Genomic DNA, 16,990 nt, shown 5'->3' on the forward strand with positions numbered 1-16,990 from the left:
GGGGAGGGATTTACACGTGACACCCCAGCTGCACCTGTAATAAGGCTTATTTTATGCTGTGTGGTGTGTGTGTGTGTGTGTGTTTCATATATTTACAGTGCCTTCAGAAAGTATTCACACCACTTGACTTTTTCAACATTTTGTTGTGTTACAGCCAGAATTTAAAATGAATGACATTTTCTTTTAATTGTCACATGACACACAATACCCCATAATGTCAAAGTGGAATTATGTTTTTATACATTTTTACAAATTAATTAAAAATGAATAGCTGAAATGTCATGAGTCAATAAGTATTCAACCCCTTTATTATGGCAAGCCTAAATAAGTTCAGGAGTAAAAATGTGCTTAACAAGTCACATAAAATGCATGGACTATCTGTGTGCAATAATAGTGGTTAACATGACTACATCATCTCTGTACCCCACATATACAGTTATCTGTAATGTCCCTCAGTTGAGCAGTGAATTTCAAACACAGATTCAATCGTCAAGACCAGTGACATTCTCCAATGCCTCACAAAGAATGGTACCTATTGTAGATGGGTAAAAAAAGAAGAAGCACACATTGAATATTCCTATGAGTATGGTGAATGTATTCATTACGCTTTGAATGGTATAACAATACACCCAGTCACTGCAGGCGTCCTTCCTAACTCAGTTGCCGGAGAGGAAGGAAACCGCTCAGAGATTTCACCATAAGGCCAATGGTGACTTTAAAACAGTTACTGAGTTTAATGTCTGTGATATGAGAAAACTTTGGATGGATCAGCAATATTGTAGTTAGTTCACAATAATAACCTAAATGACAGTGTGAAAAGAAGGACGCCTGTACAGAATACAAATATAAAAAAACTCACATAATTAGTTAAATAAAGTCCACCTGTGTGCAATCTAAGTGTCACATGATCTGTCACTTGATATCAGTACATATACACCTGTTCTGAAAGGCCCCAGAGTCTGCAACACCACTAATCAAGGGGCACCACCAAGCAAGCGGCACCATGAAGACCAAGGAGCTCTCCAAACAGGTCAGGGACAAAGTTGTGGAGAAGTACAAATCAGGGTTGGGTTATAAAAAAATATCAGCAACTTTGAACATCCTATGGAGCACCATTACATTCATAAAAAATGGAAAGAATACGGCACCACAACAAACCTGCCAAAAGAGGGCCACCCACCAAAACTCACAGACTAGGCAAGGAGGGCATTAATCAGAGAGGCAACAAAGAGACCAAAGATAAGCCCGAAGGAGCTTCAAAGTTCCACAGCGGAGATTGAAGTATCTGTCCATAGGACTATTTTAAGCTATACCCTCCACAGAGCTGGGCTTCACGGAAGAGTGGCCAGAAAAAAAACATTGCTTAGAGAAAAAAATAAACAAACACATTTGGTGTTCACCAAAATGGCATGTGGGAGACACCCCAAACATATGGAAGAAGGTACTCTGGTCAAATTCGACTAAAATTGAGCTTTTTGGCCATCAAGGAAAATGCTCTGTCTGGTGCAAACCAAACACCTCTCATCACCCCGAGAATACCATCCCCACAGTGAAGCATGGTGGTGACAGCATCATGCTGTGGGGATGTTTTTCATTGGCAGGGACTGGGTAACTGGTCAGAATTGAAGGAATGATGGATGGCGCTAAATACTGGGAAATTGTTGAGGAAAACCTGTTTAAGTTTTGCAGTGACTTGAGACTGGGACCGAGGTTCACCTTCCAGCAGGAAAATTACCCTAAGCATACTGCTAAAGCAACACTCAAGTGGTTTAAAGGGACACATTTAAATGTCTCCAGCGGAACCCATCCAACTTGAAGGAGCTGGAGCAGTTTTGCCTTGAAGAATGGGCAAAATCCCAGTGGCTAGATGTGCCAAGCTTATAGAGACATATCTTAAGCGACTTGCAGCTTTAATTGCTGCAAAAGGTGTCTCTACAAAGTATTGACTTTGGGGGGGGGGGGGGGGGGGGGGTAGGGGTATTTATGCACACTCAAGTTTTCTGTTCTTTTGTCTTATTTCTTGTTTGTGTCACGTTCTGACCTTAGTTCTTTTGTTATGTCTTTGTTTTAGTATGGTCAGGGCGTGAGTTGGGTGGGTTGTCTATGTTAGTTTTTCTATGATTTGCTATTTCTGTGTTTGCCCTGGTATGGTTCTCAATCAGAGGCAGCTGTCAATCGTTGTCCCTGATTGAGAACCATATTTAGGTAGCCTGTTTTCTATTATGTTTCGTGGGTGATTATTTTCTGTCTTTGTGTATGTCACCAGACAGGACTGTTTCGTTTCGTGTCATTCTCATTTACCATTTTGTTGTTTTGTTTGAGTATTCGTTTTCATTAACAAAAGGCATAATGAATACTTACCACGCTGCACCTTGGTCCTCCTCTCTTTCTCCCAACGACGAACGTTACAGTTTGTTTCACAAGAAAAAATATTTTGCATCTTGAAAGTGGTAGGCATGTTGTGTAAATCAAATGATACAACCCCCCCCAAATTATTTTTAATTCCACTAAGTTAAACTGCAATAAAAGTAGCAAAGAAATGGTTGCATCATGTTATGGGTTTCTTTATCATTGGCAAGGGAGTTTTCTATGATAGAAAATAACCTGTTTAGAGCTAAGCACAATCCTACAGGAAAACCTGGTTCAGTCTGCTTTCCAAAAGACACTGGGAGAAAATTCACCTTTCAACAGGACAATAACCTACAACGCAAGCCAAATATACATTGGAATTGCTTACGAAGACGACATTTAATGTTCCTGATTGGGCTAGTTACAGTTTGACTAAAATCAGCTCTAAATTTTATCACAATACTTCAAATCAAATCAAATTTATTTATATAGCCCTTCGTACATCAGCTGATATCTCAAAGTGCAAGCAATGCAGGTGTAGAAGCACGGAGACGGATACTTAATGTCTGTCTAACAATGATCGACAATTAACTTGACAGAATTTTTGAAAGAATAATGTGCTAATATTGTACAATCCAGGTGTGCAAAGCTCTTAAAGACTTACCCAGAAACACTCGCATGTGATTCTAACATGTTTTGACTCAGGGGGTTGAATACTTATCTAATCAAGATACTGAATATGTGTTTTATTTTTCATGTTTTCTTTTACAAAAAAAACAACGTTTTCTTCCACTATCACAATATAATATTTTGTGTAGATCATTGACAAAAAATTACGATGTAATCTTTTTATCCTTTTTATACTTTCTGAAGGCACTGTATATCAGAATCAGTTGGAAGCCATTCCTTTTTCATGACTTTCCAATGCCTGCATGAAATTATTAAGAATATTTTTTAGCTGAGTATATTTATTTATCTATTCAGGCATTTTGTCCTGACAATTTATTCGTGGTCCAGATTAAATCTTCATATTTTTGCCTCGAAAGTGTTTTAGGCATTGCAAATGGGTTGTTAAATATGAATGAAGGATCCTCACTTTGATACTGTTTGTGCCAATGGAAATAGGAAATATGTATTTTGTGTGTGGACCAGAGGTGAACAATATTAGATTAAAGACATTTTGGAATTCATGCATAGTGATCTCATGCCACTGTATATGCCTTTTTTAAATTTTGTATGCCATTTAGCAGACGCATTGCAAGTGCCATCCTCTACTAACTGAGCTATAGAGAACCATTAGTCTTTGTGTGTGTGTGTGTGTGCATGCGCGCCCATGCATGTTGTGTTTTCTTGACGCCAGTGTGTGCATGCACATGGTTTAAACTAGTTAATTGCCACTGAGTACTTCCCACCCAACTATACTGTAAAACAAAAATCGGAGATTTCTTCAATAAGTGCCTTTTCATAATTTTCTCAACCACCCACGGAGTTGGAACAAAACTCTTATCAAAGCCAAAGTTTTTGTTACAAGCTATCTACTTGTACTTTCTTGTTTTTGCACAGTTTGCCAGGTTTTTTAGGCACATTTCCCATCATAGTTCTTTCAGCTAGATCAAACCGGCCTCCTAGATTTCTCTGAGTCAAGGGTGTTGTGAATCGACGTTCCTTTCTCGCCTTTTATTTTAAGTATCATTACTCAAATTCGGTTGCTATGGCGATGGTGAAGAGGGCGGTTCTGCCCTTGCCAAAGAGACGGATAATTGGCACTGTCTCTTTGTTACCGTGGCAACAATAACACCCCGTCCCTCTCTCCATCCCTCTCTTCCATCCAAGGTAAACCTGGACTTGGCTTCACTCTTAGACAGTGATGACAAGAAGCACAAGAACAAGAGAGGGGTCCTGCCCAAGCACGCCACCAACATCATGCGCTCCTGGCTCTTCCAGCATCTCATGGTGAGCTAGCAACATTAGTTACAGTAGCAACAGAGCTAATATTCATCCCTATTCCTTTGGTTAAGCTATAGAGGAAGTTATTGTTAAAATCAGGGTGAAGGGTTTAGAGCTAATAATGTCAGGGTTGTAGCTGTGTATGACTGAAGGACTCATCCAGAAACAACCCACATAGCTTCTACCCCGTAGGCACTTGTAGTGATCTGAATTAATGAATTGAATATCTCCATGAATTAATTGAATAGGTATAAGCAATATGGTAGTTCCACTCCCTCAGATAGTCTATGAAGAATTCGATTTAGGGGCTAAGGATTGTGTCTGGCCAAGGCCTGAGAATACAAAGTGTTGGGGCATGGGTCAAAGGTTTAGGGAAGTTGAGAGTTTAGGGGTGAGGGGAGGGTTTGAACTCTTCATTCACAAAACTACTAATTGAAATTGCTTAAACTTTACTGATGGCATCCTAAATATCTTAAATCAATCCCTTGTGTAGCATCCCTACCCAACAGAGGACGAGAAAAGACAGATTGCAGGACAAACAAATCTGACCTTATTACAGGTCAACAACTGGTAAGATTGTAATACTACTACTGCAAATGCACTAGGAGATGAAAATCAGCTGGCTAAAAGTATGGATGAAATCAATAGAAATGTTGAATGTTCAGAGTGAATGTTGATGAGTTCAAACTTTAGTGCTATGCTTTATCACCTGATGGTGATTCACAACATAGTGGCGCCATCTACTGGTCTACAAATGTTCTCAGTATCATAGAGCACAACATTCTTACAGAGAAAAAAAGGTCTGTCTCTATGTTTCTCTCACACTGTCTCTTTCCCTTTACCTCTCCAATTCCCACTCCCCCCCTGCATCTCTCTCTCCCCCCTCTCTTTCTCTCTCTCTAGGTTTATCAATGCTCGCAGGCGCATCCTCCAGCCCATGCTGGATGCCAGTAACCCAGACCCAGCTCCCAAGGCTAAGAAGATGAAGTCCCAACACCGTCCAACCCAGCGCTTCTGGCCAGACTCCATTGTTGCTGGCGTCTTGCAGACACATGGACCTCACTCTAACAACGCTGACAGTACGTCACTGAACCATTCAAACACTCTGTCAATGTCTATTTGTCTGTTTCAAAACTCTGGCTGAAGAATGGTTGAGTCATCATGATTCTAGGGGGAGGGGGGTGAATGAGTGCACACTTTGATGAGAAGGATATAGAATCGGAGGCAGTTATCGGAGGCTGTTATGTCAAGTTTGTGTGTTTCTTAGTGTGTAAACCCTGCGTTGCCTGCTTCTCCTTCTCCTCATACAGACCCCCTAGGCTTGGACAGCCTCCAGCCCCTGTCCTCTGACTCAGCCACCCTGGCCATGCAGCAAGCAATGCTGGGTGGAACCGACGACTCCATGGATGGCACAGAGGAAGAAGAGGAGGAGGAGGAGGAGGAGGAGGAAGAGGAAGTTATGGAGGAGGAAGAGGAAGATGAGGAGGAGGAAGAGAGCGAGGGAGGGAGACGTATATCTGGCGGTGGAGGAAGGAGAGATCTGGGCATGGAGCATAGAGAGGGGCTAGAGTAATGAGAGGTGTTAAAGGACAACGTGACCTTTTGACACCTGGGTTGTGTTCAGTAGTCACCAAAACAGAAGAAAACAGAGACAGAAAGGGACTACCTGGATTTTTCCACTAAGAAATGTGTTTTGTTACGGGTGCCCTAATGAACACGATTCAGACCATACTTTCCTCCACAAACCACACCTCCATTCAATCTTGACCCCTGACCAGCCTCTAGATTCAGGCAACAGTCACACCTTGAATGGGCCTTTTGTTTTTTCTACCATGGATGTCTGTCTAGAAACTACAGATCCGTCCCATCAGAACTCTTAAGAAGGAAGATCCTGTATGAGGATTAGGGGTCTGAAGGTGTCCTAAAATGGTCACCATAAACTGTGTGTCCTAGAATGGACACCATGCTCTGTGGACTAGTGGGTTACCCCAAACCTCTTATGTTTTATTACTGACAAAACAATGACAACTATGAGTTGCTGTATGTGAGTTGATTGTGAACTTGTACTGTAGGTCTATACCTGGCCCTCACGTTGGGTTCCATGCTTTGGAATCATCCAAGCCTTAGTCCGTTTCAGATTGACTCCATAAACACGATGTTGTCATTATGTTTTCCACACACATTTTCATAATGTTGATGACGAGCGATTTTTTTTCGCTGCAACAAAATGGATGTTTTCGGGGCATGATTTAAAAAAAAAAAAAGTTAAATTCTTTGAGGCCAAGAGCAAAAACTGCACAAAGTATGTATATTAGATGTTATGACGTTTGCTTTACATTGCTGAAGGCTTGCATATTTATAAACAATTTTCTTACAGCTTTCAGAAGACGGCTCAAATGGCACCTTTGTAGAAGGCACAACGTAACTGTTGTGATGTTCTGGAGGTCTTGCAATTGAGAAAACGCTTGAGTGAATCCGAGTTATCGAAGTTACTGATGGCCAACCAAGGTGACAAAATCTCAAGACTGGAAAGGAACACTGTATATCACATTGAGGATTCACATTACAAAGTAACAGTGTCTCAATGAGTTAAAGAAAAACGTACCGACACGGAGAGAAATGGAATTGAATCCTCAGTTCAAAGAGCTAACATCTTTAAGTGAAAAACTTTGCAAGAAAAAGACAATTTAAAAGGGAAAGCCTGCATATTTAAAAGGGAAGAGTTACATTCCTGAAACGATTCTCTATGTTTTACGTTAAGGATTTGAAGAAACTGTGAAAACTAATTTCAACCATCTTTTTGTGCTAAATGAAATCCACAAAATTAAGCCACCCTTTATCCGATGTGATGTCTAGAAAAGAAAAGAAAAACCTGTTCTTGAATGTTCATTGAGATTGGTCTTTGTGAAGTATGTTCTTCATTATAAACTGGGTGGTTCGAGCCCTGAAAACTGATTTGCTGACAACCGTGGTATACCACGGGTATGACAAAGCATTTATTTTTACTGCTCTAATTACATTGGTAACCAGTTTCTAATAGCAATAAGGCACCTCAGGGGTTTGTGGTATATGGCCAATATACCACGGCTAAGGGCTGTGTCCAGGCACCTAAGAACAGCACTTAGCCGTGGTATATTTGCCATATACCACACACCCTCGTGCCTTATTGCTTAATTATACATTTTCTTGATTGCTTATTTTTTAAATGGTTCTTCCAGAACAAGTGACCATAGGGATTTCATTATTTTAGTTTGTGCATATTGTTGTCATAATCTATTGTTTCAATAGACATTTTTTTATAATTAAAATAGATAAAGCTTCTAGTTTGAGTATCCTTTCTGAGGCAGGAAGGTGTGTGCATATGACAGTGGTCACACACAGTGTGTATATTAGGGCAGCCTCAGTCAGCTTACTATAGACACTTTTGTGAGTATCGTGACAGGCCTACCTCTCCTCCCTGTGGCCAGATTGGGTATTACAATCAAAATAGTACAAATGACATCAAAAGAAACTGCACACTGTTAAAGGGCTAAAGATACCCCACATAAATTGTCCTGAATCTGTTTCTGTTGCGCATTGTTTAATCTTACACCATTGCTCCTGTCAGGAAAGTTCACCCAAGCCACAGTACCTGTTGCATGCTGACAGTAAACCAACACTGGGCCTCTGCTTTTCAAACAAGAAAGACCACTTCTGTATTAGACAATAACCACAGTTATCCACAAATTACAGATGAAGCTCAGACTAAACGGCCTCAATGTAGAGCAACCTCCCACATGTCCTCGTCATGTCTCTATTTTCCCACCCTCTGGTTGTTAATCAAACCTGTGATTTGGTCTTGCTGGAGTACCACCCACATGTCTTCCCACCTTTACATTTGGGTGACCCATGTACTGTAAGTAGAGAGCATCAAAAAACATTTGCTGAATATGATACAAGTCTAGGATCTTCTGTAGATGGCCGCTATACATTGATTTCAGACATTCACACACGCACACACATACATATATATACATATATATATATATACATATACATATACATATATATATATATACATATATATATACATACATATACATATACATATATATATACATATATATATATATATATATATATATATACATATACATATATACATATACATATACATATATACATATATATATATATATATATATATATATATATATATATATATATATATATATATATATACACACATACACACACACACACACACACTTGTATCCTTGACCTACTTCATCGTAGATGGCCACCACACACACACACACATAATAAAATACCCAAAATTCCTAAAATCGTTGTATCTGTATTTGGACTACATATGACCAAGCATTCCTTGATTGCCATTAGGGTAGTTGTGGTATGGCAAGTTGTTGTACATTGCACTAGTTACCAGTCATTCAGTTCCTCGGAAGTTATCCATCCTAGCAGCAGCACTGAAATAGCTGTAGCAGACAGGGCCTAACTGTAACTACCATTCTCAATACTTTATGCTAGCAGCAGTTCTGGAGCCAACCTTAGGTATAAATAAGAGGGGAAATGACAGAGACAGGAAAAGCCACTGGTGCTTGGGTCTTGTTTGAAGTGGGCTGCTGCCATGGCAGTCAAGCATGGTTGGGACCTCAGTGAAGAGGCTGGGCAGTGTGTCACATGCACATACACGAGCGGGAACACACACGTAAGTACAGACACACACACACAGTCGCCACTCCCTCCTCCCACCCCAGACACACCTCACCACACAGCAGCCAGCCCTGTAGGTCTGTGGAGTTGCGGAGACACCACTGCCATCTGGGCACTAGCATACAGCAGCAGTAATTAGATCCATAGACCCAGGACTCAGTCCAGCCCAGTCCCAGCCTGTCATATTGCAGGGCCCTCCCGGACAACTTAAGGGCCTCGCCAACACAGCTCTGGTCTTCAGAGAGGCGTTTGGTTCAGTTGTCTCACTGCATTTCCTTACTGGATTTCCATCCTGCAGTCACTGGTCACTGGAAAGAGCAAGCGGATTGAAGGTAACATGGAAGCTGTTTATCATTGTATTGTAGAAGATGTGTAATGGAAATGATTGAAAGGCTGTTGACATTTAGGGAGATAGAGATGTGTAGAATAAGTGGTACTTATACCAATGGTTTAAGGTACTTTGATGCATGTTTGGTATTTACAGTATTGTCAATTGAAGACAAATATCTGAGAAACTATTTTCTCTTCTCATCCTTTGCCATAGTTTCGCATACAGTTTCGATGATTACTTCACACATTGAATACCAGTTTTATTTGGGGCTCCCGAGTGCCGCAGCGGTCTAAGGCACTGCATCACAGTGCTAGAGGCGTCACTGCAGACACCCTGGTTTGAATCCAGACTGTCTCACAACCGGCTGTGATTGGGAGTCCCATAGGGTGGAGCACAACTGGCCCAGCGTCGTCCGGGTTTGGCCGGTGTAGGCCGACATTGTAAATAAGAATTTGTTCTTAACTGGCTTTCCTAGTTAAATTTAAACAGTTTATTTCTCAGATTGGATATCAAGACTATAATAGTAGTGGTTTAATACCATTACATGGTAAATCTGAAATCTGTATCAATAGAAAAAAGAAACAACTGAATACAAAGTACTTTCTAATACTCTACAGCGTAGGACAAATATATTTCCCCTAGCTAACCCAGAAACTCCTGGTTGCCAGTTGGGACGGTATCCTGCATCATGCTAAAATCCTTCATGCTCTAGGGCTCGGTGCTATAAAGTCTCAGTGGACTCCGCTTGCCAATCTGGATTTAATCTGGCCCATGCAACAACAAAAAACTTTCTCTACTAGCGTAAAACTCAGTTCTCCCAGGTCTCAGTGGACTCAGTTGGGAGTAAATCCAACATTTTCCTGTACATCTCTAGGCGTCAAGATGTCCATCGCTAATGCAGCCGCGCAGGCCATGCTGTCGGATGCCTTGCTCCGGGACGGCGCCGGGGGCAGCCATATCGGTCACCTGGAGCTGGAGCTGCCGCTCGACAGGGTCATCAAGTTTGTGTCCGTGGGGCTGCCCTTGCTGCTGGTGTCCATGGCCTTCGCTCGCGAAATCTCCATCGGTCAGTCTGTCTCTCTCAGTCTGTCTCTGTCTGTCTCTCCGTCTCTCTCGCTCTCTTTCTAGTTCTTGTTTAGCTGCAAATCACATTTGTTACATTCTCCGATATTATTTCCTTTCCTCTCTTTTTGCCTCTCTTTCCCTTTTCTGTGTTTATTTTTGCAATTTTCTCTTTTGTCCACTGTATCATTGGGTCAATATTCCTCCATGTTCTTTTTCTAACTCACATGTCTCTCTCTAGTCTCGTCTCACTTGCCTTTTTCCCTTTACTGTACGGGAGTGAGAACCTGTGTTAAGGCAAGGGAGTTAGTGATTCCGATTCAGTCACAAACCATTGTTTGCACAGCACTTTTGTGAATGGAGGGCACATGGGGCCACTGGATATTCAAACGGACCTGGTTGTAGTTTAAGGGTTAAGGAGACAATTCTATCAACTATTCAAAAGGTTCGTTGTAACGATTTTCATGAATTATAAAGGTACTCTTTCAATGTACTCATATCATTTCCATTTGTTTTCTGACTTGAGTTGACATGTACTGGACCCCAACCATGGTCAACTGCAACAATAACACTAACACAACAATGTGTGTGATAGTGGCACACGGAACAGGGTACATACAGGCAAGTTTATTTCCTTTCATTGACATTGAGCTAACGATCGTCTTCCCGTCGAGCTGGTCAATAATCAGCCGTTACAGATGTTAATTGACAGGAGGATGACTGAGAGCAGCGTTCGCAAGTGCCGTGTTGCCTGATAATTACTGGCAACCTACTCCTTTTGCAGTTCTCTATCAAAGTCAAATTAAATGATATGCTAATTAACTCGGGAGATGTTGCAAAACAAGGGACAGTCTAGGAACGGTTGATGGCTCTTGGTTCTCCTTATCTCGCTTGGTTTGTTGTCTGCTTCCTCTTTTGTCTGGTTGGCGGTGTCTCCGTGGTCTCTGTTGTGTGCACCTGCTGCAGCAGCCAAGAATTCTGCCCACAGCTACAAATAGCTGGGTGAGAAGGATCCCTTGTTGTACAATGGGTAACAAGCAAAATATGGATGGCAATAGGGGTTCTTTGTCAAACTGTCGCCCAGTGGTAGAAGCAACATGCTTTGTTGCTGTCTGTGTTCCCTTGTAACCTGACGGTCTTGTAGTACATAGTCCATTTTGGACACAGCATGTCCCCAGCTATCTCAGTGTCACGTACACGCGCACAAACGCACGCACATCGTGTAACATGTAACCCATCCATGTACAGTTATCTGTAATACCATAACACTGCATGCCCAGTCAGCAACTGGATGGTTGGGTTGACTTATTTTAGGAGACTCTCACAGATGTGGAGATTTGGAGTCTGTGTATAAAAATAGGGTGTCCTGTGTTTATTTCAGAGTTTTCTCTGAAGTGGCCCTTTGCCTGTCGCCCTGCCCTGCTCTCCCAGCACTGCTGTAGAGGAGATGGGCTGAAAGGAAGGGTGTGGACCCGCTCTGTGGTTAAGCCATCTGTATGGTGGAACGGGCAGGGCTTGTTCTGAAAAAAAAACACACATTAGGAGGGTAATACCACCCTGTTTAAAAACGCAGGTTTCCATTTAGAAGCATATGATTTCGATTTGTTAGGGCTAACCTTTCTGCTTCTGGAAAAGGGAACCTTCTGAAAAGCTTTAAGGCACATTATGGAAACTCTCTCTCTCTTTCTGCGGTGTGTGTTTGTCTATGCATGCAAGTATGTTATGTGTGTGCACATGCACGCATTTTTATGTCACTGTAATACTTTACAAACTGGACCAGTGCAATTTTTGAGCTTAAAATAATTCAAATCTATATTTGTTTCTCTTGTAGGCCCACAGATCAGCTGTTTCCCACCTAACAACTTCACAGCCAGGCAGGCAGCCTATGTGGACACGTACTGCTGGGACTCCCTGATGCACCATGAGTTTGACACAGATGGAAAGTTCGAGGAGCGATCCCTCTGGGTGCACAAGGTAAGGCCTGCTGTGTTCTGTCATGCTTGAACGAGAGACAATTGCACACACCTTAATGTGGCACAGGAATTGGAGAAAAAATCTCATAAAACTACTGTAAATAGTTGCTCTTTGTCAGGTTATAAATGACATCTGTGTAAAATAAGTGGGTGAAGTCAATGGTATACCGGAGGCATTTTGTGGGCTATACCTGTATTTGGCAATGTTGTTGGAAGATTCCCAATTCAAAAATATGCACTGACAATACATTCTTAAGAGAGAAACCAAATGTCTTTTTGAAAGGGACATCTAAAGATTTCTCCAGACATAACACTGTTAAACTTTGACAAGACATTAACAATCTGAGGTTTCTGTTACTGAGGCCATTAACAACTTGTTTGAAAGCTCAGACATGCACTTTTAGATGGGTTTTTAAAAATATGTATTAAGCGGTTCTATCAGTACTGGGCTAAGTAAGACATGGACCTCACGCTCATGGGTATAATGATGGAGTTAGCCATGTGCTGTGTCCATTGGTATATTTTGATGTGTATTCTGGTGGGCAGTCTGTTCAGAAGCGGCTGATGAGGAGCTGTGTCACAAGCTTGTGAGGGTGTAAGGGGGTGCGTCCTGGCGGAAGAGAAGTCAGACGCAGGAGAGACGGCGCAGTTTATTGGACAAAAACTCACCGGGAAACATAACAACTATAACAAATGCGCACAATACCCTACACACGCCCGGACAAACGTGCACAAACACAAATAACAATCACCGACAAACACATGAGGGGGAACAGAGGGTTAAATACACAACATGTAATTGGTGGGATTGAAACCAGGTGTGATACAAGACAAGACAAAACCAAAGGTAAATGAAAAGAGGATCAGCAATGGCGAAAGTCGGTGACTTCGACTGCCCAACGCCGCCCGAACAAGGAGAGGGACCAACTTCAGCGGAAGTCGTGACAGAGAGGGGGGTGTGTGTGTGTTTCTGATGTAGCACAGTACACAGTTTTAGGTGTTCATTGTGGGAAATTGTAGTGTCATGAAAATTCCCATCAACTGGATGGGGTCACCATTTGCAAGGGTGTGGAAATGATCCAAACAATATGTAGAAATTATGCTGGATATAATAAGAAACTACATTAATCAATCTGACTCCAATATTATGTGAATAAAGGCAACAGGCCGTGTACATTTCTGGAGGAATCTAGTCAAGGTAGCAAGCTTTTACATCACCTCTCAGTATGACTACAATGAACATGTGTCTAACTTTCACCGTGATATCATTTTTAAGAGATTAGATACAAATAGCTAATCCTGACAACCAATGTTCTAGAAATAATTTATTGAGAGATGTCAAGGTGGTACCCAATCATGTGTAGTGTATAGTGTAAATAACAACTACCAATAGATGTATTAAATTATAAGTGTATAGTCAATCAAATAATTACTCCTTCAAACAAGGAATGCATTTACTCAATTCAACTAATATGAATTTTTTGTTACTAAAGAATTGACACTCAAATAATTACAGTGTACATGAAATAAATTAGACATTTACTAAGTGATACACACAGGAGCTTGGTAGCAAGTTCTCAAAATAAGAGAAAATTCACTGCTCTTTTAACCAAATTCAAGCAGAAACTCATGCCCAACCTGAATTAGCATTTCTTTGCACTCCTGCTAGTAAAAACAAGGGACAGGAGCAAACCCAGATTCGAATTGAACCAACTCAATTTAAATGATAGGAGCGCTCCTCTTAAAACTATCTGCCATCCGATAAACAAAATAACACAGCTTACTTCAAAAGTGACAAGAAATCCATTGCACTTACAGTACAACGAAACAAATCAAAATGTGTAGTTCTTTATGAACTCTTGAAACAATTCAAACATGACAATGGAGCCTGGAAGTCACCAGTCGCGAGTATCACCTTCTCTCATTCTTCCACTACAAAGTTAAGCGAGGTTGTGAGTAGATATGGAGAGCGATAGGGAGCATTGGATTTTTACCATTACTTTGTACACTAACCATCATTACTTTTGAATGGAAAGTGCCTCTTAATTCCTTAATGTCACATTAAAGAGCATCCATTAAAAGTCATTAATCTTTCTCATTAAACATTTAAAATGTAGTCTGTAAATTACTCTTCTTCTCTCCCTCCTACTCTTTCCCTTTCTCCTTCTCTTCTCTTCATCTCACTCTCTCTCACTCTTTATCCTTTCTCTGTCATCATCTCTTACCCTCTACCTCTCCGATCCCCTTCCTTTCTCTTCGTCCCCCCCCCCCCCCCCCCCCCCTCCCAGATTTTCCCTTACTCTCTGTTGGCTATGACCATGATGATGTACCTGCCTGCCCTCATCTGGCGTTTCCTCGTGATGCCATCGCTGGGCTCTGACCTGCTCTTCATCATTGATGAGCTGGACAAGTCCTACAACCGCTCCATACGATTGGCTCAGAGCATCCTGGAGATGCGACAGAACACCCAGAACCCCCTCACCTTCCAAGCCGAGCTTGAGAGGTGAGAGTGGGTGTGGCAGAGATTTGTTGAGTCAGGTAGAGGGAGGATTTTGGACTGGGGAAGAGGGGAAGTCAACAGGCTTAAGGTGTTAGCCTGCTTCAGTTTGGCTGGCACCTAACTTGTGTGCTTGCATACTCCGTTAAAAAATATTTTCTTGAAAAATGAGAAAAAAGCAGTAATAGTACTGTTTGTGCATTTTGAGAAGCCGTTGCCAGTATACACTTCCTGAAAATAGTCAGACTTAATGTACGATAACTCAAGAAGTCTGTCATAAATGTTGCTGTTTTTGCCAAAGAGATCTTAGTTGCACAATTTTACATCTAACTAAGATGTTTGGTCCATTATTTATCAATTAAAAATTTTGTGAATCAAAAAAGAGTTCTCGTTGAATGACAATAAAGACTTTATTGAAGAATCCCTACTGTTGACCAATCACTGATGAAGGGGCATAGACTGTCTCTGGCTTGCATCCAGAACAGATTTTGTGAGCCCGAACAGCCGAAAAAAACCCAACTGAACAAAAACTTCACAAAATGTGGTCATGATATATTCACAAACTTTACCTGCTGGGAAGCACACCTTTAGATTGATGTCTACAATGATTCTGAAGACTTTTGAGTAGCAATCACGTTCCCGGGTGTTTGTAATTCCCATGGAAACTGAAAACAAGACACTAGTTTAGCTTCAACTACAGTCATGTTATTGACTATTTAAATCTTGAATACTATAAATGCCTTAGATGCTCATACAACCTCCATTTTCATACAACAGAGCCAATAACATGAAAGCGTGCTTGAGCCGTCTGTCCTCTAACCCGATCTCCTTCATGGTCTCTTTCAGGGCCAAGAGGAAGCGCTACTTCGAGTACCCCCTGTTGGAGAGGTACATGCAGAGCAAGCAGAGCTCCTACTTCCTGGTCAGCATGCTCTTTCTCCGCGGCTTCCTGTTGCTCACCTTCATGTCGGCCGCCTGCCTCTACCTCGTCTATTTCCACCTGTCCGCCTTCCTCCGGGACGAGTTCAGCTGCTTCGTCCGCACGGGCCTGCTGCGTGACCAAAACTGGGTTCCCGAGCTGGTCCAGTGCAAGATGACCGGCCAACTGGTCTTCCAGGTGATTAGCGTGGCTAACGGGGCTATCTATGTCCTGCTGGTGCCTATCGTGCTGTTCAGCTTGGTCCGCCTCTTCTGCTGGGATACGACTCTATTGTCGGTGTATGAGGTTCTCCCCGCATTGGGCCTCAACAGTGGTCACAAACTGGGCTGCCCGCTCAACGACCTCAACGTTCTTTTACTGTTTCTGCGCGCTAACGTGGTGCACCTGCAATCTTATGGCAGACTGAGGGCTATATGCTCGCTGGCACCCCCGCAGATCGGCAAGGGGAATGGCATGAAGGGTGTGAGGATGCTGACGAAGGAGGAGATTGAGGAGAGGGCCGAGATGGCGCAGGAGTTGGAGGAGGACTTGGAGGAGCTGCAGGAGGAAGGGAAGCTCAACCTGGTGGACATCATGACCATCTTAGGAGCGGCCCGGGGAAATGCTGTCAACTGCACAGAGTCCAGGCCACTGGTGGAGGAGAATATGAGTCTGGGTACCATAACTATTATCTACACATCAAACGTATTCTGTTAGTGGTCTTCTTCGTCTATATCGTTTGGGATGTTGAGAAAATTATAAGATGAGGAATCACTGCAAGACTGCAGATGAAGCTGAAATTAAATAGTCTGCTCCAGTACTTTGACTGAGTACCGGATGGTGGTGTAAGCAGTTTTCATTGAATAGCCACTATACTCTTATTGAATATTAAATGAGGAGGCAAAAGTAATAATGGACTTGACTTGAGATAGCAGGTTTGATATAAACTTTTCCATCCACACTTAGGGAACATTGGAATATACCATATGTTCTCAGTAGCTTTGATACAGAAATGCTTTGCACAAATATTAATTGTACACAAATGGTTTATTTTAATTGTCAAACTACTATGCCAGTAGGCCTAATATAAATAACTATTATGTGTTAGAGAGTTTTTCCCATGACCGGACAGCCTATTCTTCTAAAAGAGGCTTTTATTAGGAAATACTGCAAGAGATCAGGTACAATGTGTTTTCTTT

The 16,990-nt window shown here is 41.8% G+C and overlaps 2 protein-coding genes across 4 annotated transcripts in view; both read left to right on the forward strand.

Moving 5' to 3' along the window:
• LOC110537627 (homeobox protein PKNOX2) overlaps window positions 1-7,617 on the forward strand; it is an 82,729-nt gene extending 75,112 nt beyond the window's left edge. For all 3 annotated transcript variants that reach the window (XM_021623813.3, XM_021623811.3, XM_090192532.1), the window contains 4 exons: window positions 4,183-4,302; window positions 4,790-4,866; window positions 5,200-5,375; window positions 5,607-7,617. In XM_021623813.3, coding sequence (XP_021479488.3) covers window positions 4,183-4,302; window positions 4,790-4,866; window positions 5,200-5,375; window positions 5,607-5,869 — 636 coding nt within the window. In that variant the 3' untranslated portion in view covers window positions 5,870-7,617. The remainder of the gene's footprint in view (window positions 1-4,182; window positions 4,303-4,789; window positions 4,867-5,199; window positions 5,376-5,606) is intronic.
• Window positions 7,618-9,241: 1,624 nt separating this feature from the next.
• Window positions 9,242-16,619, forward strand: LOC110537628 (pannexin-3). Its single transcript, XM_021623814.3, is given in 6 exon segments — window positions 9,242-9,341; window positions 10,215-10,406; window positions 12,234-12,376; window positions 14,664-14,878; window positions 15,719-16,488; window positions 16,491-16,619. Coding segments are annotated over 5 exon segments (1,380 nt in total). The 5' UTR covers window positions 9,242-9,341; window positions 10,215-10,222; the 3' UTR covers window positions 16,559-16,619.
• The last annotated feature ends 371 nt before the right edge of the window (window positions 16,620-16,990 follow it).

Source organism: Oncorhynchus mykiss, chromosome 12 (genome assembly GCF_057628025.1).
Source record: "Oncorhynchus mykiss isolate SJ-2025 chromosome 12, ASM5762802v1, whole genome shotgun sequence".
In the NCBI taxonomy this organism is placed as follows: domain Eukaryota; kingdom Metazoa; phylum Chordata; class Actinopteri; order Salmoniformes; family Salmonidae; genus Oncorhynchus; species Oncorhynchus mykiss.